Consider the following 21,580-nt stretch of genomic DNA (forward strand, 5'->3'; position numbering starts at 1 on the left):
TTAATTCAAGACTGTCCTCCATCTTTTCTGATCTTGACAGTTTTGCAGCGCCGCCCCCCCACTCCGTCCCTCCCCCATCCCCCCCTTGATGGAGTCACTTGCTCTCAGCTGGGACAACCTGAAGTGTGAATATCTTCTTAGCCTGTGAGTCAGGCAGGGGCCAATGCTTATTATTTGGATCATTTAAAGTGATGTTTCCCATTTTCGACCAGCTGTTACAACTTCCCCTTTGTGTTACAAAGTCATTTTGCAGGTGCTGGGGGTACCTGTCCAGTGAATTTTCACTGCAGGTTTAGGAACTCCTGCATGTTTCTGACTTCTTGTTGTAGCTGGGGTTCATGTGAGTGGTATTATGTATGGGCATCATATGAATGTTGTCTGTGAAGAAGCATTTTCCTGCCTCCTCGGTGTCTAGTGGCTTTTGTATCCCAGACTTTGTGGAGGACTCCTGGGGAACTTAAAATGGTGCTCCAGTTTTGTTCTGGAAGTTGCTTACCCAGCTATATTCTACTCTCAGCCCTGTCAGCCTGTCTAGAGAGTATCAGCCTACCTTCTGAGCAGTTTTCTCAGTCTTTAGGCTTAGGATTTACTGTTCATGATACAGCATCTCTGCATGTGTAGCCCAGCCCTGCCAGGAACCAGAGTATGGGTTTTCAGACTAGCCTCTGTGGTCCCTCCTCCTTCTTGGGTCTCCTCACTTGTTTGACAGCTGTTAGTCACCTGTGCTTGGCCCTCTGTTGCTGAGCCTGCATCACTCACTCCCTGAAGTCCTGGTGGGTCCTGGTGGCACCCTCTGGCAGTGGCTAGTAAAAGCTTAGCAAGTCCTCCACCTTCACAGGAAAGTCCTGTTGCTGCAGTGGGCATGCTTCTTGCCCTGATGGTACGGGTGGCCATGGTAGTGGGAGAGAAGTGCAACCGTACCTTGTCTTTTTCTCCTGCAGAGTTGAATCACTGGAAGCCTTACCCATCCTGAGCCGCAACCCCAGTAGGAGCACAGACCGAGACTGGGAGACTGCATCGGCAGCTTCCTCTTTGGCCTCTGTGGCTGAGTACACAGGTAACAGCCACCATCCTCTTTAGGGTATATTGCCCACAGGGGCACCCGGGTGTAACACTCCTTAAACTACATCTTTATTTTGGTCAAAAGGTCTTTTTTTAATTAAGTACTTATCCCGTGTCAGAGCTGTATCTAACTGCTGGGTGTCCACAGCAGGGGCACAGTAGAGGCCCTGACCTGTCCTCACATTTGCCCCACTCCCTGCTGCCTTGAGAGCAGAGCTAAAGTGGATCACACATCCTGTGCACTTGGAACCTTAGGTTTTCAGGTTTCTGGGTTTGTAATTCATACACTAAAGAGACTCAAGTCAGAAAATAGCTACAATTACTTTGATCTGTGGTGTTTATATATATATATATATATATATATATATATATATATATATATGTATGTATGTATATATATATATATATATATATATAACTGCAAAATCTTTTAAGTAGATTTGAAGAGGCCCTTATGGTCTGTTTTCAAAATTGCATAATTGTCCATCGTCACAACTTTCTGTATTTTACAGAGAAAAGTGTTGCTCTTTTGTGTGTGTTTGACCTTGTTACTAATTTTGCAAGTCTTGATCTGATTTTTTTAGGTCCTAAACTCTTTAAGGAGCCCAGTAGCAAATCAAACAAACCAATTATTCACAATGCCATCTCCCACTGCTGTCTGGCTGGAAAAGTGAATGAACCTCACAAGAATTCAATATTGGAGGCAAGTGTCAAATTTCATCATGGTTATATGTAGAATAAAAGGTGCTTGTAGATTACAAATTCTCTTAGCCTTTGGTGTTTACATAGAGGTATCTTCTCATTCTGTTATTTTAAGCTACCTTAAGCTACCCTGTTACTCAATAGACATGGAGTCATTTTCTCCTGATTACAAGGGAGTAGGGCTTGGGCCCCTACAGAAGAAAGGAATTTTGAAAGGTAGAGAAGGATGGAGCTTTGATTCATTAAAAAGTCTATTAATGGTTTCATGTGGGACAAACCTAAACATAAGGCTTTCCAGCTGGGAAAGAAGACACTTCTGTTTGTGGCATCCATGGTGTGTGGGCAATGAGAGGACCAGGACCCTGGTCCAGTGGCCCATATTTCTTTCTGTGGGGGAATATATGGTATGTTGTTTTGGTGTTGGGGGTATTGTTGTCCTGGCAGTGGAACCCAGAGCATTATGCTTGCATAGTAGACAGGTACCCTGCTATCAACCACACCCCTTCCCCAAGAGTAGATTAGATATTTTTAAAATGAAGAACAAGTATAGTTTGGTCCCTGAGGACAGTGCACTTGAGACAGAAAGCAGGCAGGTGATGCTGCAGTCCTGCTAGTGAGTGTCCATGGTTGGAGGCAGGAGTTTTAGTGCAGGGTAGGCCTCGGGGGCACTTTGGGCACCTTAGTCACCAAGAACTTAAAAGTTGTGTCAGGTGAACTATGGCTTGTCTTTACTGTGTTGGTTGTCAGCTTCCCTGAGGCTGTCTGTGTCTGCGCTATAGCCAGGTCTGGGTATAGTAGTTCATGCCTGTAATCTTAGCACTTAGAGAATGAGGCAGGAGGATTACTGTGAGTTTGAGGCTAGCCTGGACTGTAGTATGAGACTTTGTCTCAACAAAAGAACAAGAAAAGATGTTAATAGCCTTATCAGATACAAGGACCCAGAAGGCAGTGAGAAAGTGAGGGTCATAGTTAGGGTTTGCCATGCTCTGTACAGTTGCGAGATTTCAGTCTGGGTGGTAAGGAGGGAGGCCCACATCTGCACAGTGAATCCTTACAGAGTGCAGATATTGGTGAACAGTGTGCAGTGGCCCAGGGTGGACAGGTACATTGAGTGGGCCACTCTCCAGGGAGGAATCATGATGATGGAATCCATGATGGTTCTGTGAGTCATGCATGAAGACAGCCACAGACTTGAAAAGTTAGTGTGAATGTCTGATTCCCATCAGATGTGGAGTCACAGGGTATGGGCTTCAGATAGGAAACAAGGGAATTGAAAAAGTACACAGCAGCAGCCTTGGGTAGAGCTTCAGGCTGGGCCCTGTGGGTCTTCAGAACAGCTGACACTCAAGCAGTTGCAAGAAAGACAGGGCATGCAGTTTCAGGAGCAGGTGAGAGAGGGACTCTGGGCTCAGGGTCTGGTCAGAAGTCCCAGGGCACTGGGCCTCTATGGGCCAAGGCAAGACCAAGACTGGCCTTACCCCGAGTAAAATGGATATGAGCAGAGGAAGACAAGAACTGATTTACCTTTCAGGGGGTCAGAGGGAGCAGGTGAGTGAGGAGCAGGGCCTTTGGAGGGAGCTCTAGGGGAGGAGTGTCTAGGAGAGGAGCCTGGAAAGTACCCTGATTTCATAGGGAGCAAATGAGACCTGAGTTAGGAGTGACTTTGGGTCCTGTCTGGAACAGAAGAGGCACAGTTAGGGGAGGGGAAAGTTAGAATTCTCTGAACAATGTGCTGACCTTGGGCAAGATGCATACCCAGAAGGTCTCTGGATGTGGACACCTGAAATTTAGGGATGAGCTCTAGCATGGTTCCTTAACTTGGCAGGATGGAATTCTGGTAAAAGAAAGCTATGAAAGCAAATGCCCATATTTCAGGGGGGTTTGTGAATGTGTTGCTGGCCTTGGGGTATAAGACAAATACACAACACTGCTCTGTCTTTCATCAGAAATTATGTTTTCGTAATTACAATCAAGCCCTCTTCCTTATTTGCTTGTTTTTAGTAGTAAAATTGGTACCTCCAGAAGAGCTTTTCCTCCTGCCTACCCATCCCCCATCTCTCTTCCATTCCCCTTCTCTCCTCCTCTTCTCCTTTTGTCTTTTATTTTTTTTCATATATATTTTTAAAATGTATTCTTTGAGAATTTCATGCATGTATACAGTGTATTTTGATTATACCCACCACCCCCCATTCCATCCCAATTCCATCTCTTCCTCTTTGAATAACCCACAGAGTCTAATTAGTGCTTCCCATATGTGCATGGCACAACCATCTGTAACTGATTCCATGGGATCCAGTATTCTCTTTTGGCCTCCTTGGATACCAGACATACATGTGGTATGCATACATACATACGAGCAAAACACTCATACACATTAAAAAAAAATTATTAGAACAACACATGACAGTAGTTGTGTAGTCTTATATCTGGGTCTTCTCTTCTCCTCTGATGGTATTCATGTCTATGTTGGTGTTACACCATGACCAGAATTTGGCTCTGGAGTGTGTTTTGAAGTTAGGTTTGGGGCACCACTCTTCTTTTTGCTCAGGATTGCTTTTCTACCTAGGGTCTTTGGTACTTCCATATGAATTTTAAGGTGTGTTTTTTTTTTTTTTTCTTTTCTGTGAAGAATGTCACTGGGATTTTGGTAGGACTGCATTGAATCTGTAGATTACCTTTGATAGGTATATTAATCCTACTGATCCATGAGCAAAGGAAGCCTTTCATCTTCTAGCATTTTTCTGTTTCTTTCTTTGGTGTCTTAAAGTTTTCATTTATAGAGGTCTTGTTTTTTGTTTGTTTGTTTTGTTTTCTTGAGACAGGGTTTCTCTGTGTAGCCCTGGCTGTCCTGGAACTTGCTCTGTAGACTAGGCTGGCCTCGAACTCACAGAGATCCTCCTGCTTCTGCTTCCTGAATGCTGGAATTAAAGGTGTGTGCCACCAGGCCAGGCTTAGAGGTCTTTTACATCCTTGGTTAGTGTCATTCCAAGGTTGCTTGTTTACAGGCTTTTGGCAGGGGGGTGGTTCTTTTAGAAGGGTGTGTGTGTGTGTGTGTGTGATTTTTTTGGGGGGGGGCAATTTTCAAGGCAGGGTTTCTCTGTGTATCCCAGGCTGTCCTGGAACTTGTTGTGTGGAGCAGACTGGCTTTGAACTTTTGAGATCTGCCTGCCGCTGCTTCCCAAGGTGCTTGGACTAAAGGTGTGCGCCACAGTATTCAGCTGGTTTTCTTTTTATGAAGACGGTTGTGAATGGGATTATTTACTTTTCAGTTTGTTTGCCACTGGTATATAGGAAGGCTACTGATTTTTGTATGTTAATTTTGTTTCCTGTCGCTGTGATGGAAGGGTTCATCAGATCTAAGAGTTTTCTGGTGCAGTCTTTAGGATTTCTTGTATAGGACCCTATCACCATGAATAGAGATACTCAACTTCATCCTTTCCAGTTTGTATCCCTTTTATTTGCTTATCTTACTGCTTGAGCTAAGATTTCCAGGATTGTACTGAATAAGGGTAGAGATAGTGGGTAAGAGGTCTTTTTCCTAACTTTAGGGGAACTGCTTTCTGATTTTGTCCCCATGTAAAATAATGTTGACTGTAGACTGGAAATATACAGCTATCTTAGTTAGGGTTTCTATTGCTGTGAAAACACACCATAACCATGGAAACTCTTATAAAGAAAACATTAAGTGGGGTGGCTTGCTTACAGTTCAGAGGTTCAGTCCATTGTCATCATTGTGGGACATGATATGCAGACATGACGCAGCTACATCTTGATCAGAAGGCAAAAGGAAGTGGACTGTGTCATGGGCGGTATCTTGAGCATAGGAAACCTCAAAGCCTGCCCTCACAGTGACACACTTCCTCTCACAAGGCCACACCTCCTAGTAGTGCCACTCCTTGTGAGCTTATGGGGGCCAATTACATTCAAACCACCACAACAGTCTTTACCATGCTGAGTTACCATTTCTTCTGTTCTTGGTTTCTTCAGGATTCTTCCTTCCCCCCCCTTCCCTTCCCCTCCCCTCCCTTCCCTTTCCTTCCCCTCCCCTCCCCTCCCTTCCCTTCTCTTCCCTTCCCTTCCCCTCCCTTCCCTTCCCTCCTTTCCCTTCCCTTCCCCTCCCTTCCCCTCCCCTCCTCTCCCCTCCCTTCCCCTCCCTTCCCTTCTCTTCCCTTCCCTTCCCTTCACTTCCCTCCCTTCCCTTCCCTTCCCCTCCCTTCCCCTCCCCTCCTCTCCCCTCCCTTCCCCTCCCTTCACTTCCCTCCCTTCCCTTCCCTTCCCTTCCCCTCCCTTCCCTTCTTCCCTTCCCTTCCCTTCACTTCCCTCCCTTCCCTTCTTCCCTTCCCTTCCCTTCCCTTCCCTTCCCCTCCCTTCCCTTCCCTTCCCTTCCCCTCCCCTCCCCTCCCTTCCCCTCCCCTCCCTTCCCCTCCCTACTATCCCCGTCCTCTCCCTCCCTTCCCCTCCCCTCCCTTCCCCTCCCTTCCCCTCCCCTCCCTTGCCTTCCCTTCCCTTCCCCTCCCTTCCCCTCCCTACCCCTCCCTACTATCCCCCTCCCCTCCCTTCCCCTCCCTTCCCTTCCCCTCCCCTTCCCTCCCCTCCCTTCCCTTCCTTTCCCTTCCCCTCCCCTTCCCTCCCCTCCCCTCCCTTCCTTCCCCTTCCCTTCCCCTTCCCTCCCCTCCCTTCCCTTCCTTTCCCTTCCCCTCCCCTTCCCTCCCCTCCCTCCCCTTCCTTCCCCTTCCCCTCCCCTCCCCTCCCTTCCTTTCCCTTCCCCTTCCCTCCCCTCCCTTCCCTTTCCTTCTCTTCCCTTCTTCTCCCCTCCACTCCTCTTCTCTCCCCTCTCTTCCCTTCCTCAGGGACACAATTCCCTTCCAAAGACACAAATAAGGCCCCTCCCTTATTTATTTTAAGTGTATATATGTGTATCACATGCATTCCTGGTGCCTGTGGAGGTAGGAGAGGGCATTGGATCCCCTGTAACTAGAATTAGAGATGTTTGTGTAGGTGCTGGGAACCAAACCTAGGTCCTCTGCTAGAGCAACCAGTGCTCTCAACCACTGAGCCATTTCCAGACCTTTTTCAGCACTTTTAACATGCAGGGATGCTAGATTTCATCAAAAGTCTTTTCTATGCCTATCAATGTGACCTTGTGATTTTTGTCCTTGAGACCACTTACATAATTTAAAACATTTATTAATTTATGTATATTGAATAATTCCTGTATCTCTGGAATAAAGCCATCTTGATCATGATGAATGATCTTTTTGATGTGTTCTTAAATTTAGTTTGCAAGTGATTTGTTGAGAACTTTTCATCTGTTCATGAGGGAACACATGTGTCTCTGTGAGGAGGTCTGTTCGGAGTCTGGTTTTGGGTGTGGGATTGAGAGAGTTACTATTCAGCATCAGTACTGAAAGTTGTGTGTTGACTTTTGCCATTCTGTGGATCTTGTATTTGAGTCACCTCCTTTCTCTAGTTGAGTGAGTGAGTGTGCTGTCGTTGCACAGTGATGGTGTCTAGCAGTTTGCAGTTGTTCTACTATTCACATCACACTCAGAGAATACACTAGGTACCGTGAGCTGCTGAACTGCATGCTCAGCGCTGCTGTGCCTCCTAAAGGGCATTCATGTTCAGGTGCATTCATGTTTATTACGACATGATGAAGAAGGACTATTTGGTGTCCCAAATGCCTCCTGTGTGTGGATTCTCTTTTCCTAACTCTGGGAAACTTACTGTTTGTAATCTTTGGAAAATGTCTTGTATGCCTTTGGAATGAGATTTTTCTACACCTGTACATATAGGTTTTGTCCTTTTCAGAGTGCCTGTATGTCTTGGAAGTCTCATTGGCCCACTATTCTGTTTTTGTCCTTGTTTGATTGTTTCAGTTTCTTCAGGGGCACACATTCCATCCTGATGCTTTTTATTCCTAGTACTTCAGACAGGCTTTTCTGCAGTGTCTCTCTTTGTTGGATTTCTCTATCAGATCATCCATGGCCTCATTTGTGTCTTTGGAAAGACTTTTAATTATTATTTTGAATTCTCTGGAATTTCATGTAACTCTCATTTTAGGACTTGATTAGTTTTTGGTGGGGTTATGTTGTCTTGGTTTTATATATTTATATACACATGTGTAGATAGGTTTATATAATATACACATATAACATAGAATGTATATATTTGGTTATATAGTATATATAATATGTATATATTATCTTTTTTAAATGTTTATTTTTATTTTATATATATGTGTGTTTTGCCTCTGTGTCAGTCTGTGTACCATATGGTGCCCAAGTTGGCCAGAAGATCGTGACAGATTCTCTAGAACTGGAGTTATGGGTAGTTGTGAGGCACCATGTGGGTTCTGGGAATCGAACTCCCATCCTCTGGAAAATCAGGAAGTACTTTTAACTACTGAACCATCTTTACACCTCCCATTTTTTTATGTTTCCTGTTACTGTATTGGGACTGATGGATCTTATGTTTTATTGCTTGGTTTATTGTTCTTTAAGTCAGCTGTAGTCTTTCAGCGGAAGTACACAGTGTTCAGTTGGGATGTGGTAGTGTTGAGTGTGCAGTTCAGAAGATGGATCCTCCCTGAAGGAGCTCAGTACCTGGTCTAAAATCTTATTCCCTGAATGTGGTGTTAAATGCTAGAGCAGCTGCCCACAGCTGCTTATTATCACTGCATATGGATTAGCCAATTAACAACTGCCCCCTTTGACTTCAGTAACTGCTGGAGGATAAACGTCCAAGGACAGTATGAAGTGTACGCACATCTTAGTTAAGATTAGTAGTGAGAGGGAGGTAGGGTGGATAAGGTAAGATTAACTATTAGATAGACTTTGAAAAGGAAAGAACCCTCAATGTGGGTAAAATTGGACTACTCCAGTTTTACAGATTTTAGAGATTGTTAGAGCTATGGAAGGTGACAGTTACGAATTAAAAAGAGTGGGCCAAGGGTGAAGGTGCTTGTCACTAAATCTTAAAACCTGAGTTTTGAGATCCCCAGGACTCACATGGTGGAAGGAGAGAGTTAACTCCTGCAGGTTGTCCTCTGGCCTCCACATGTGTGCTCCCCAGCACACATGATTCAAAATGCAACCTTTTTTTTCAGAAAGGAGGGGATAAGAATGAGAGAAAGAATAAAATGGTGGAGTAAGAAGTCATGTGATGTGGCCATAGAGTACAGAAGGCTTCATAGTGAACCAGTGAACCAGGTGAAGAAGCGGGAACAGCGACGCTGTCATCCGCGTGGACAGTGACAAACAGAGTTATCAAGAGACTCGTGTGGGAGGGTGGAATTTAAAGAATAGAAAATAAGGAATAAAGGAGAAGGTTATGGAGTGAGTCACTGCCATAGCGACACAGATTGGAGAGGTGGGACTCTCCGCTCTCCGGCTCTAGCAGGCTCCACTGGTGCTCTGGTGAAGAGGGATGAACGGGCACTGCGGGCCTCTGCCCGCTTGGTGCAGGGGGCTCTGGCATGGCAGGGAGGGAAGAGAGGAGGGAGGTTTGAGTGCTTTCTTGGCGCTTCTCTCGGCCCGTTCACTTCACCACGGCCTCTTGTGGTCCTGAGGGCCGGGGCACGTCCACTTTGTAAAAGAGCATGTAAGCTGTTTAGACTAAGCACATGTCTCCTCCCACTCGTCCAGTCTCGGATGTGATTAGGGACAGAGTGGCCTGTGATCAGACTTCTCTCCTCATGAAGATTTTCATACAGAGAGGCTGTCTGTACTGGCATCATGGCCCTGAGAACACCTTCCCTTCAGACATGCAAAAGAACTCCTGGCTCAGTTCTATTACCACCTGTGCCAAGAAGATGGAGGCATGGGATGTACCTCTATGTGCAGGTGGTCCCTTGGCTTGCCTCCCCTAAGGGCATGCAGCACAACTGGGTGTCATTTTCTGCATAGGAAAACCCATTTTGAGAATTTTTATCTAGGGTTGGTCATAGGGTACCCAATCTGCCATGTAAGACAAACTCTAAAGGGAAGGCAGAGTTAATATGATGATCAGTAGGTTAGGTACAGGGAGCCTTCCTGTCAGCCAGTGATTTGGATACCCAGGAAGTTGAAATTCCAGCTTCCTCACAGTGCTATACACCAGCTGCTGAGTTAGACTGGTCATGGCCCAGGAACTGTACTATACGTTCTTTATTGCTCAGGAACCTAATGTCCACCATTCCTAGAGATGGTACTCCTCTTCCTAACCGGCTCATTCTGGTCATATTTCAACACTTTTAGAGTTGAGATCAGTGTTATGTATACAGACTTAGATTTTCTTTTTCCACTTAATCTTTTAAAAATTTGTAAATTCATGATGGCTGGAGAGATGGCTCAGTGGTTAAGAGTACTGGCTGCTCTTCTAGAAGCCGGGGTTTGGTTCCTAGCACTCTCCTGGAAGCTCACAACTGTTCACAATTCCAACACTAGGGGATCTAATGTCCTCTTCTGGCGTTCATAGGCATTATTAACACATATGTGGTACACAGACATACATGCAGGCAAAACACTGGGCCAGTGGGGTGACTCAGTGAGTGACAGTGTCTGCAATACAGGCCTGACAATACGAGTTGGATCCCCAAGAGCACATGTATAGATGAAAGGAGAGGACCAGCTGCAAATAGCTGTCCTTTCACCTCCTCCACACATGTACACTTCCTTACATCATACACATGGACAGACACACCACTACTGTGAAGTAACTAGCCACAAGAAATCCTTTACACTGGCAAAATCACATGTATTCATGAAAATTGTCTTTTCTGAAGCCAGGAATCATAAGGCATTGTTTTTGCAGTCTCCCAGTAAGGGGTGCCTGGAGAGTTGAGGAGCCCAGCCACTGTGGAACCGCTGGCAGAGCAGTTTAACTGGAGGAGTGCACCATGTCCACCGGTGCATGTCTACTCTCACACCTCAGCAAGCCTGGTGGCAACACCATCACTTGTTGTTTTAGCCTCAGGGTCTTTTGCTGTATTAGGATCTGGTTCCATGCCAGTGGTAGTGCACACCTTTAATACCAGCACTTGGGAGGCAGGCTGAGTTCAAAGCCAGGCTGGTCTATAGAGCAATTTCCAGTACAGTCAGGGACACACAGAGAAACCCTGTCTTTGGGGGTGGGAAGGGGGAGATCCAGGTTCCAGACCACAAAATCCACCTTTTGAAAGCCATAACTCAGTGGATTTTAGTATATTCAATAGGACAGTGTAGCCACTGATCTGCATCCTGTCTCCTTGGATTTCCCTCTTTTGGACTTTGCATGTAGATAGAGTCCTAGAATACATGGCTTTGGGGGACTAGTGAAATGGCTCAGTGGGAAAAAGCACTTGCTGTGCAAACCCAGTGGGCTGAGTCTGATTTGCAGATACCGTGGTCAAAGGAAAGAACAGACTCCCGAAAGGTGTACTCTGACCGTCACATGTGCAACACACACACACACACACACACACACACACACACACACACACACACATGTAGCCTTTGGGTCTGTCTTTTTTATTTGGCTCCCTGCTTTTGAAGTTTAGAAATGTGGTTATGTGTGCCTAAATATTCATTTTCATGTTTAATTATAGACCTCTGTATATGTAGGTCTTTCATCATTGGATGGATATGTGGGATGTGTAAACATTCATCTATAGATAGTGAGCATCTGAGTTTTGGCATCGATCTGTTTCTCTCTCTCTCTCTCTCTCTGTGTGTGTGTGTGTGTGTGAGAGAGAGAAAGAGAGAGAGGGAGGGAGGGAGGGAGAGAGAGAGAAATAGGAATTGCTGGGCCACATAAAAACTCTGTGTCCACAGTGTGTAGAATAGCTAGAATCCTTTCATGGTGACTACACAGTCTTTTTTATTTTAGCCGTCTGGAGGGCGTGAAGCGATGCTCACTTGGTTTTGATTTGTGTTTCTCTAAAGTGTAATGCTGTGAAACATACTCTATTGTGATTCTTCAGTTTGTCTCGGCATCCTTTTTCCTTGCTTGCCTAGACTAGTGAAATCTTGTTGGCACCTGATGCTCTATCAAGTGGCCAACCATACTTTTTAAAGTAGGGGGAGGCTGTGCTGGACCCATTTTACCTTTTCTTAGAAGTGGGTGCTATTGGACCCTTACTACCTTGGAATAACACCTGCCTATGGGGCAGCTATGGTGACCTAGGGTGTAAGAGTATCATTTAGTGTTTCCATCTCTTCCCATTCCCTAGGAGCTGGAGAAGTGTGATGCCAACCACTACATCATTCTGTTCCGAGATGCAGGGTGCCAGTTCAGGGCGCTTTACTGCTACCAACCTGACACTGAAGAAATCTACAAACTCACTGGCACGGGGCCAAAGAGCATCACCAAGAAGATGATTGACAAACTGTATAAATACAGCTCAGACCGAAAGCAGTTTAACCTGATCCCAGCCAAGACCATGTCCGTCAGTGTGGATGCACTCACAATCCATAACCACTTGTGGCAGCCCAAGCGGCCCACAGTGCCAAAGAAAACCCAGACTCGTAAGTGACCATGGCAACCAGGACTGAGAGGATGCACTGGTGGGAATCCCTATTTATTATTTTCATCCATTTGGTACGAAGTGTGAGGAGCCACGGACAGTTTTTTACAGAGGTTCCTACAGAACAGAAAAGATCCTCTCACCCTTGCACACATGGATGCTGGGCATGGAGTATCCAGGAGTGAGTGCTGTGCTTTCATGGGCACGGCTGCTGTGGCCCTGCTGACCACTGAGATCCCCAGAATAAGGGACATCATGGAGTGAGGTCCTGGGCTGTGGACCCCTCACTTGAAGTTCTTCAGGATAAGTTAAATGTGATCTGCTCCCTGGCCTCCCCTCACTCACCCACCCCTTTGCACATTGCCTGATGCCCCACGTTGGCCAGCTGTAATCGTGCGTGATTATAGGGCTGAGGCTCGCTCTCGGGTCAGGGTGTTTGAATGTCTTCATAAAAGGAGTTCGTATGGGAAATCTTTTTCATTTTAGAAATTGTATGATATTTATTGACTGTGTCTACTGCCAACCTTTATATCCAGTTCTAAGATTTCTGAAAAAAAAAAAAAAAAATCCTGTTCCTTGCTGCTCAGAAAAAGTTTACTGAAAATGCCAGTTCACTAAAAGCACTGAAATCAGCAAAGTTTGTCTTCTGCTAAAATGACGTTTACATATTTGGAGTGATTATTTCTGCCGCACAGTCGGGAGGGTTATGGGTACTGCTGGCTGACGCTGGCCTCGTTGGGAGCAGGCAGCCTAAGCTGACTTCAGCCCCCACTGGTTAGGTCTGGGGCATGTGCTGATTTGTTCACTTTAATAAAGGCAGATTTTGGTATAGCAGTGTGCTTTCCACCTGCGGCGGCCGCCGGTTCCTTCATGGTATTGTGACGTCCTGGCTTGCCTACCGTAGTTCTTGCTTCTGGAGGAGCAGCATGCTCAGTGGGGTGTGCAGTCTCAGGTGAGGTTGGTAATTATTCTTTGTTGCCTCTTTAAAAACTTGGTGGTTATTTGCAGTTATTTCAGAATGATGTAGCTGCTTCGGGTCCTTTTCTCCTGGTCCCTGTGCTGGCCGACTCCATCAGAGCAGACATTCCTGGGGAGCAGAGGTGCCCAGCGATGGATCAGCTGTGGAAGACCCTGGAGTCTTAGTTTTGCACATTTCTTTTTGAGCGTGTTACTTGAATCTGTTTGAATTGCAGGAGAGAATTGAGGTCATAGAGGAGACTTGACAGGTGTCACCATGGGCAGTGCTGGGTAGACAGGGAAGGAGCATGGGGCAGAAATGAGGTGGTCACCCTCCTCTTCCCTTGCGACTGTGTATCCAGTCGGGGTGGCACTGTGCTGTGTGAGCATTAAAGTCTGTGACCGCCTGTCACCAGCTGTCCCGGTGTGTCTTCATTTCTCACTGTGCACTTGATGTTACCCTATTTATTTTAAGGAAGCACTAAAATGTAATAAAGTAACGAGCTGGCTTTCTGTTACCCGTGTGCGTGTTGTCACAACTCCTTCTGCTGACACTGTCCCCAGCTCCTGGCTTCCAGGCAGCTGCACATGACTTTTGTGTTGCCTTCGAATTTGAGTATTTTTCATGAAGAGTTGGAAGACCTGGTGTAGAGCCAGGAAGTTGCATTTCTTCACAACTTCTGATCCCATCTCTGAACACAGGGTCTGAACAAGAAGTACAGCACCTGGTATGTCAGGCAGCGGCTTGATGGCTGAGATGCACCCCTGCCTGTGTGCCATGGCATAGCAGCGGATCTTGTTAGGATGTGGTGGTGATCTGGGGCCTTCTGGCCAGAGCATGCTGTGCTTACTGCGCTGCACTTCCTGCATCCCCCAGTGTGTGGGTGCCGTGCCTTGACCAGCTGTGCTGGGAAGGCCACTCATCTCGCACTGCCTTCCAGGCCTCCAGCGGCATTCAGACAAGGTGCTCTGCTGGGTGATGGTGGGACTTGGTACAGAAAGCATCAAGTGACTCATATACATGATGACTCGTGGAGCATTCCACAGGATGGTTGGTATTAAAAAAGCTTCTCAGAAATAGACGTGCAGACACATGGAGAGGTGAGGGGCCTGTGCAGGTGTACATGTGCGCACACAAGTGTGGCAGGCATACATGTGTGTAGACATGGGATGTACCTATATGTGGATATGGGAGTATGTGCACATGGGTGTGTGTAGTTGGCCTGTGTACACACGTGTGCATGTGTGTATGCATGCCAAAGATAATATTTCTAGTGTGACCTTTTGACCTAGTGGTCTAAGTGTGTTCGTGCAATGCAATCCCGTCAGATTTTTCAGGCCCAGACTATTTCAGGCAATATTGAAAAGTGAAATAATATAAAATTTACTTCTAGACTGTTTGAAACTGTGATTATTATTTGGAAGAAGAAAGTATTGAAATAAATGTTTCTGTTGAAAGTTAATCAACTCAGATAAACCTTTACAGATTGATTCTGGTATTTTAGTGAAATGGTTTTGGTCTTGGTGACCTGAGCCTGTTCATGGTTCGTTTTATGGTGTCCAGTGCCACATGTGGGAAGCTAGTGCTGTCTCCGGTGTTGTGTCTGTGGCCAAGCCACCAGCCCGAGCTGGGAAGCAGCCATGTCCAGCACCCTCTCGTTCCTCACTGATTCCTTTGTGATAAGCTTGTACCTTGCAGGCTCAGGGTCTTTCCTGGTGTCTGAGGTGCACTCTGGGGGCATTCTGGTATCTGGTATCATTGGTGTTCTATGCTTTGTGCCGTGATAAATGAAAGTCATGATAAATAAAAACCATGACCAGATGCAGCTTGGGAAGAAAGGGTTTATTTGGCTTATAGATTACAGTCCACCATTGAGGGACCACTGCCAGCTGTTCGGGACATCTCTGTCAATCCATGTGTAGATGTGTAGAGCTGGATGCTCGCTCCCACTTGGAGGAAAGGCAGGCCCTAGGCCAGGGAAACACTAAGATGTATGTGGTTGCAAAGTATAGGGGTGGGGCTTGCTCTGTATACAAACTGCCCACTCCTGGCAGGCACCTTTTAGGGATACCCAGAGTTGCCCATACAGAGCTCCATGGGCATGGACAGTGACCTCCCCTAGGGCTCTAGGCCAGAGTTGAGGCTGTTTGTCTAGATAGGCAGATATTACCCCCAGCTCAAGGCTAGAGCATTGTGGGTTCCCTATGTGAGATGCAGTTGCTTTGGGGAGCTACATTACAGGGCCTGGGGCAGACAGGCACCCTCTTCTGCAGACAGAGGCCCAGGCAGGAAGGTTTGCTCTGGGATATAAGCGATCTTTGCTTAGAACCTCCAAGCCCAGGGCTGCAAAACTTCTAATGCCACGATGGATGTGGCCAACACTCAAGGGAGTTTGAGTCTAGACTGCTGTTGTGTCGCGCCCGCCTCGACCAGCAAGGAAGACGCAACACCGGGATCCTTCTCATCACAGTTTATTCAGACCTTTGATTAATTGCATTGTCTCTCTCCCCTGGGGCAAGCCTCTCCCAGCACCTAAGTAGGGCTGGGCAACCAACCCCAAGCAGCCACGTGGGCACTGTCCACAGGTTCACGCATATGCCAGCACCACACGAATCCAGCCACAGCCAAATAAGGAGCTGTTTACCATAAAGAGTGTTTGCCATCAGGAAGGCAGAGGGTAGAAGCCAGAGCCATCTTTGGGGTGCGGCTACACGCGGCTCTCTACAGTTTCCCCCTTTTTGTTTTACAAAGCAACAGGCAAGAGTAGAGGTCTGATCTCTGCTAAAATGGAACATGTTCTCGTCCACCCAGAGAACACTAGACCCGTCCGATACCCTTTTCACAGAGGTGGGAGTTAGGGCACCAACCCACATGCAATCAGACTTGCTCTTCTTGAGGTCAGCGTATCATAACCTCAAGTGCAGTGCGCAGGCCTCGCATCCTGTGCCTAAATATCTTTTAAAGTAGCCAACCAGGCTTGGGGAGACTGTCCTGCATCAATGGCCATAAAGGTTTGGACAATCATGGCTGCATGGCGACGCTGTGAGATCCTAATGCGACAAATGCACCACAAGCATACTAGGGAGGTGAGCACCAGTAAACCTACTAGGGCTCCTATTCCTGCCCACTCCTTCTTGTGGCCCATGGCTGTAGCAATCCAGTCCGGTATCCACTCGAGTCGAATTCACCGTGACAATAGCCACTCTCAGCTGGTCCATCAGGTTATCAAACTCTCCAGTCCAATTACCTAAAAGATAACTAGACAACTTTTTAGATAAATTTGCAGCAGAACAATTGGAAGCATCCAAATTCAAAAAATTCAGAGTAAATAATGCAAGAGAGAGTCTGTCCTTAGGGGTACGGCCATAGCCTATTCCCCCTTTTTGTTTTTGAAGCAACTCTTTCAAGGAGCGATGAGCATGCTCCACAATGCCTTGACCTTGTAGATTATATGGTAGGCCATGTACAAGTTGCACATTCATCTGTTGACAGAAGGAAGTGAACTTCTGTCCAGTATATGCAGGACCATTGTCTGTCTTTAACTGTTGAGGCTTACCCCATGCTGCCCAAGCTTCTAAGCAATGAGCAATGACATGAGAGGCTTTTTCTCCTGTCATTGGGGTGGCATGAATGATTCCAGAACAGGTATCAACAGATACATGTACATATTTGACACGTCCAAATTCAGAGATATGTGTAACATCCATTTGCCATATTTTTAGGGGGAGCAAACCACGAGGGTTAACTCCTAATCTAGAAGGATGATGAAAAATGACACATTGGGGACAATCTAGTATCATCTTTTGTGTCTCTGTACGTGAGATAGAAAACTTTTGTTGTAATGTCCTTGCATTAACATGAAATTCTTTGTGGAAAGCATGTGCTCGTTGTATGGCAGAAGCCACAAACATCCATTCCTGTCTAGTACACTGATCCACTATATCATTGCCTTTAGCCAATGGACCTGGCAGACTGGTATGTGCACGGATGTGCTGCACAAAAAAGGGATTTTTACGTTGCCAGATCAGTTTCTGTAATTGGCCAAACAATGAGCTAACCGGGCTAGAAGATTTGATGGGCCCTGCACATTCAAGGCTTTTTAAAGCATTAACAACATAACTAGAATCTGACACTAAATTAAATGCAAATGGACAAGCCTTGAAAACTTCAAGAACTATTGAAAGCTCCACCTGTTGAGGTGCACCTGGCAAGAATTGATGCTTTACAGGTTCATTAGAATCCACCATATAAGCACCACAGCCTGTCTTAGACCCATCTGTAAATATAACACTTGCTCCTGGAATGGGCTTTGAAGCAGTTATTTTAGGGAAAACTCCAGGATGTTCTTTAAAGAAAGTTAATAGTGGATGTTTAGGATAATGGCAATCTATGTGTCCTGGATAGGTACAACGCAGTATTGCCCAATCATCTATGGCAGCACATAATACCTTGACTTGAGTAGAATCATAAGGAACAACTAGCGTTTGTGGTGATGTCCCAAAATATTGTAAACATTGTTGAATACCCTGTTGCGCAAGTAATGCCACGGCAACAGGATAATACTCAATTGATTTTGCAGGTGAGATTTTAGTATAAATCCATAACAAGGGTCCTTTTTGCCATAAAATTCCTGTAGGTTGTAACTGGGTAGGCAGAATGCACAGGGTAATATCATCATTATTTTGTACTCTTTGAAGAAAAGCTCTTTGTAGTCTATCCTCTAATTTTGTTAAGGCTTCTCGGGCTGCATTGGTTAATTGCCTCGGTGAATCCAAGGCTGCATCTCCAATTAAAATATCATATAATGGTTTTAACTCATAATTGGCCATTCCTAAACTTCCTCTTATCCAATTTATATCCCCTAATAATTTTTGAAAATCATTCAATGTGCAAAGATGATCCTTCCTTAACTCTACCTTTTGTGGCATGATATGATGTTTAGTTATTTTAGAGCCAAGATAATTGACAACTTTGCTCTGTTGCACCTTCTCAGGGGCAATACAGAGTCCCTTTTGCTTTAGCAGTTCTACAAGTGAGCTATATGCTTCTTGAAGAATGCTCTCTTCTTTAGCTGCTAACAGTATATCATCCATATAATGGAGGCATTTTAAGCCTGGAAAACGTGCTCTCAAAGGTTCTAAAGCAGTTGCTACAAATAATTGACACATTGTAGGACTGTTGGCCATGCCTTGTGGCAATACAACCCACTGATATCTTTTATCAGGTTCCTCACGATTAGTGGACGGTAAAGTGAAAGCGAATCTCTCACTGTCCTTGCTATTCAGTGGAATGGAAAAGAAGCAGTCCTTAATATCTACCACAATAATAGGCCAATTTTCAGGCAAGGCTGACAGCAATGGAAGACCACGCTGTACAGGTCCCATAATTCTCATTTGTTCATTTATAGCTCTAAGATCATGTAACAATCTCCATTTTCCTGATTTCTTCTTGATGACAAATATGGGTGTATTCCAGGGAGAAAGAGAGGGTTTAATGTGCCCTTTCTCCAATTGCTCTTTCACTAATTGATATGCAGCATGTAATTTCTCAGAGGAGAGTGGCCACTGAGGAACCCAAACTGGCTCCTCCGTTATCCAGGTTATGGGAATGCCCTCCTCAGCGGCCCCTAGGAAAAACCCAACCCTTGTTTGGGTTTTCTAGGTACTGTTTGTATTGGCTCCTTTTTGCCTTGTAAAAATTTTCCCAGGCCAAAATCAGGATGACACCCCATGTTTTTCATAATATTTTTAGATTCTTTGGAGTATTCATTACTCAACTGAAAGCCCATGGATTTCATAAGATCCCTCCCCCAGAGGGACACTGGAAGCTCAAGGACGTAGGGTTGCATAACGCCAGAGTGACCTTCGGAATCTTGCCAATTTAACAAATTTGCACTAACATTTGGAACACTGGCATAACCCAGTCCCTGCAGTGTTTGTGAGGAAGCCTGTATAGGCCAACCTCGAGGCCAATCTTTGCTAGCTATGATACTGTGATCTGCACCTGCAATCTGCTCCAGTATCCAAATCTAGGTCTCTTCCCAATTTCTCCCAGGAAGGCACTGTAAGGCTTCCAGAAACTGCAAACCAAGGAGCAATTACATCACACTCTTGCAGAAACCATGCTAGGGTGTGTTTTTTTATTTTCAGTTTCTTAGAGAGAAGCAGCTCGTTAAGAGCCAAAAAAATTGGGTGCGAGGAGGAAGCGCCCATGTTAGTATACTTTTTTCTTTTCTCAATTTGAGAAGTTTCTCGGAGGTTTCTCAGAGCCTCTGCAGAATTGCTCCAGCCCTCCGGTTTCCCTGTTTGTTTTGTCTAATTACCCGTCCGCTTTTATCACGGCTCTAGAATTACCCGTCTGCTTTTATCGCAGCTCTGCTATCCCGCTCTCCCTTCTACAGGTGAGCGTTACCCGCTTTTGTCTCGGATCCCCAGTTTTTTCTGAGGACTTACCGGTACCGCCTGACTGTAATGAGTTCTGAATCCGGAGAGAGCCGTGGTAATTGTCCCCGTAGGAGGCCACCACTTGTCGCGCCCGCCTCGACCAGCAAGGAAGACGCGACACCGGGATCCTTCTCATCACAGTTTAATCAGGCCCTTGGTTAATTGCATTGTCTTTCTCTCTCCTGGGGCAAGCCTCTCCCAGCACCTAAGTAGGGCTGGGCTGCCAACCCCAAGCAGCCACGTGGGCACTGTCCACAGGTTCACGCATATGCCAGCAACACACGAATCCAGCCATAGCCAAATAAGGAGCTGTTTACCATAAAGAGTGTTTGCCATCGGGAAGGCAGAGGGTAGAAGCCAGAGCCATCTTTAGGGTGCGGCTACACGCGGCTCTCTACACTGTTGTTCCCACCCCAGGGATTCTGATTGAACCCCCCAGACCCCAGGTCCTATGTGATGTGGTGGGGCTGGGGCCGAGGCCTTGGACTTCAATGTGAGCTCAACCTGGAGTATTATTGGCTTTCCTACCAGACCTGCCATTGCACAGTGCCTTCCAGAACACTGCCCTTAGAACCACCCCTTTCTCACTGGCCCAGTTACTTAAAAAGTACTGAGACTTTTTGAAGATGTGCAAGTGTAAGACTCATGACTCACTGGGCGTGGTGGTGCACTCAGGAGCAGAGGCAGGCAGATCTCTTCAAGTTCGAGGCCAGCGTGGTCTATAGAGTGAGTTCCAGGATGGCCAGGGCTACACAAAGAAACCCTCCCCCGCGGGGGAAAAAATTGTGACTCAGAAAAACAAACAAACAGAAACCCAAACCATTTGAGGTCATTAAGATGTGACTCCTTGGTGCCTGTCAGATGAGGGGTCAGAACGACAGGGGGAGAGCATGATGGGGCTGAACATGGCCTGGGTGTTCTGGCAGAGAGACCGAAGTCACACACTTCAGGAATCTGTCTTGAGATGCCTCACAGCGTGGGGTACATGGGATGGGGTGGGTCAAGTAAGAGGGATCTGGGAGATGGGTCATGTCATGCTTCCTTCTTGCTTTCTGTCCGTTGTGGGTCTGACTTGTCACTGGCCAGCTGAGGCCCCCTCAGTCAGTGTGGCAGATGTATAGTTGGATTGATGTCATCCCGATGTACAACTGTTTTATCCTTTGCCTTGGTCTCCGTCTCTGTTCTTCTTCTGCATTAAGCACTTAGGTATTGCTTCCTCTGCCTGTCACTGCACAGCTTTAAGTAGATGCCACTGAGACAGCCTAGAACCTGCAGCAAAGACCTAGGCACCGCACAGGCTCCAGCTCTCAGCTCCTCACCACAGGACCACTGCCCGTCCCGGCTGCCCTCTGTCACTGCTTCACTTAACCACAGGCTATAGCACCCAAGGCACTTGGTACTATTCTGAGCAGTTTTGGCCAAGATTAGTTAGGAACAAGAAAAATAAAAGGCTTCTTGCTAATTTTGTATACTTTGAAAACTTCGTTGCGATGTTTAAATTCTAGTTCTTCTTGGCCTGGGACAGACCCTCTCCATTTGGAACAAGTGTTTCAGGAGAGCCCTTAAGGCCAGCAGGGTATGAAGGCTGAGAGAACTGACGGGGTCCAAGGATGGCTGGAGATAGGGATCTTGCAAAGACAGGATGTCTGCTGCCGGGCGTTTACCCACCAACACCACTGTTCCCCAGAGGGCCTGGAACCTATTCCAACGGGCCCTGACTGTCTCTGCCCCAGGGTATTTATAGAGACGCCAAGGGGTGGAGCAAAAGACCTCCCCCCAGCACAGCCAAGTGCAGACCATCTCAGACACCTGCACTCAGGCCTGTGGTCCTGATCATCCTCTCTATGCAGATCTGCTGAGTAAAGCCACGAGGGATCTGAGAACAGGCTCCCACAGTCCGCCAAGCCTGGAGATGAAGCAATGGAAGCTCTG

The 21,580-nt window shown here is 46.4% G+C and overlaps 1 protein-coding gene across 3 annotated transcripts in view; it reads left to right on the forward strand.

Annotated features, from left to right (window-relative positions):
- The window catches only part of Camsap1 (calmodulin regulated spectrin associated protein 1), a 70,092-nt gene extending 56,370 nt beyond the window's left edge, over nt 1-13,722 (forward strand). For all 3 annotated transcript variants that reach the window (XM_036183924.1, XM_036183925.1, XM_036183926.1), the window contains 3 exons: nt 942-1,057; nt 1,647-1,765; nt 11,954-13,722. In XM_036183924.1, the coding sequence (XP_036039817.1) occupies nt 942-1,057; nt 1,647-1,765; nt 11,954-12,256 (538 nt within the window). In that variant the 3' untranslated portion in view covers nt 12,257-13,722. The remainder of the gene's footprint in view (nt 1-941; nt 1,058-1,646; nt 1,766-11,953) is intronic.
- Nucleotides 13,723-21,580: the final 7,858 nt, after the last annotated feature.

This window comes from Onychomys torridus, chromosome 4, assembly GCF_903995425.1.
Source record: "Onychomys torridus chromosome 4, mOncTor1.1, whole genome shotgun sequence".
Classification (NCBI taxonomy): Eukaryota; Metazoa; Chordata; class Mammalia; order Rodentia; family Cricetidae; genus Onychomys; species Onychomys torridus.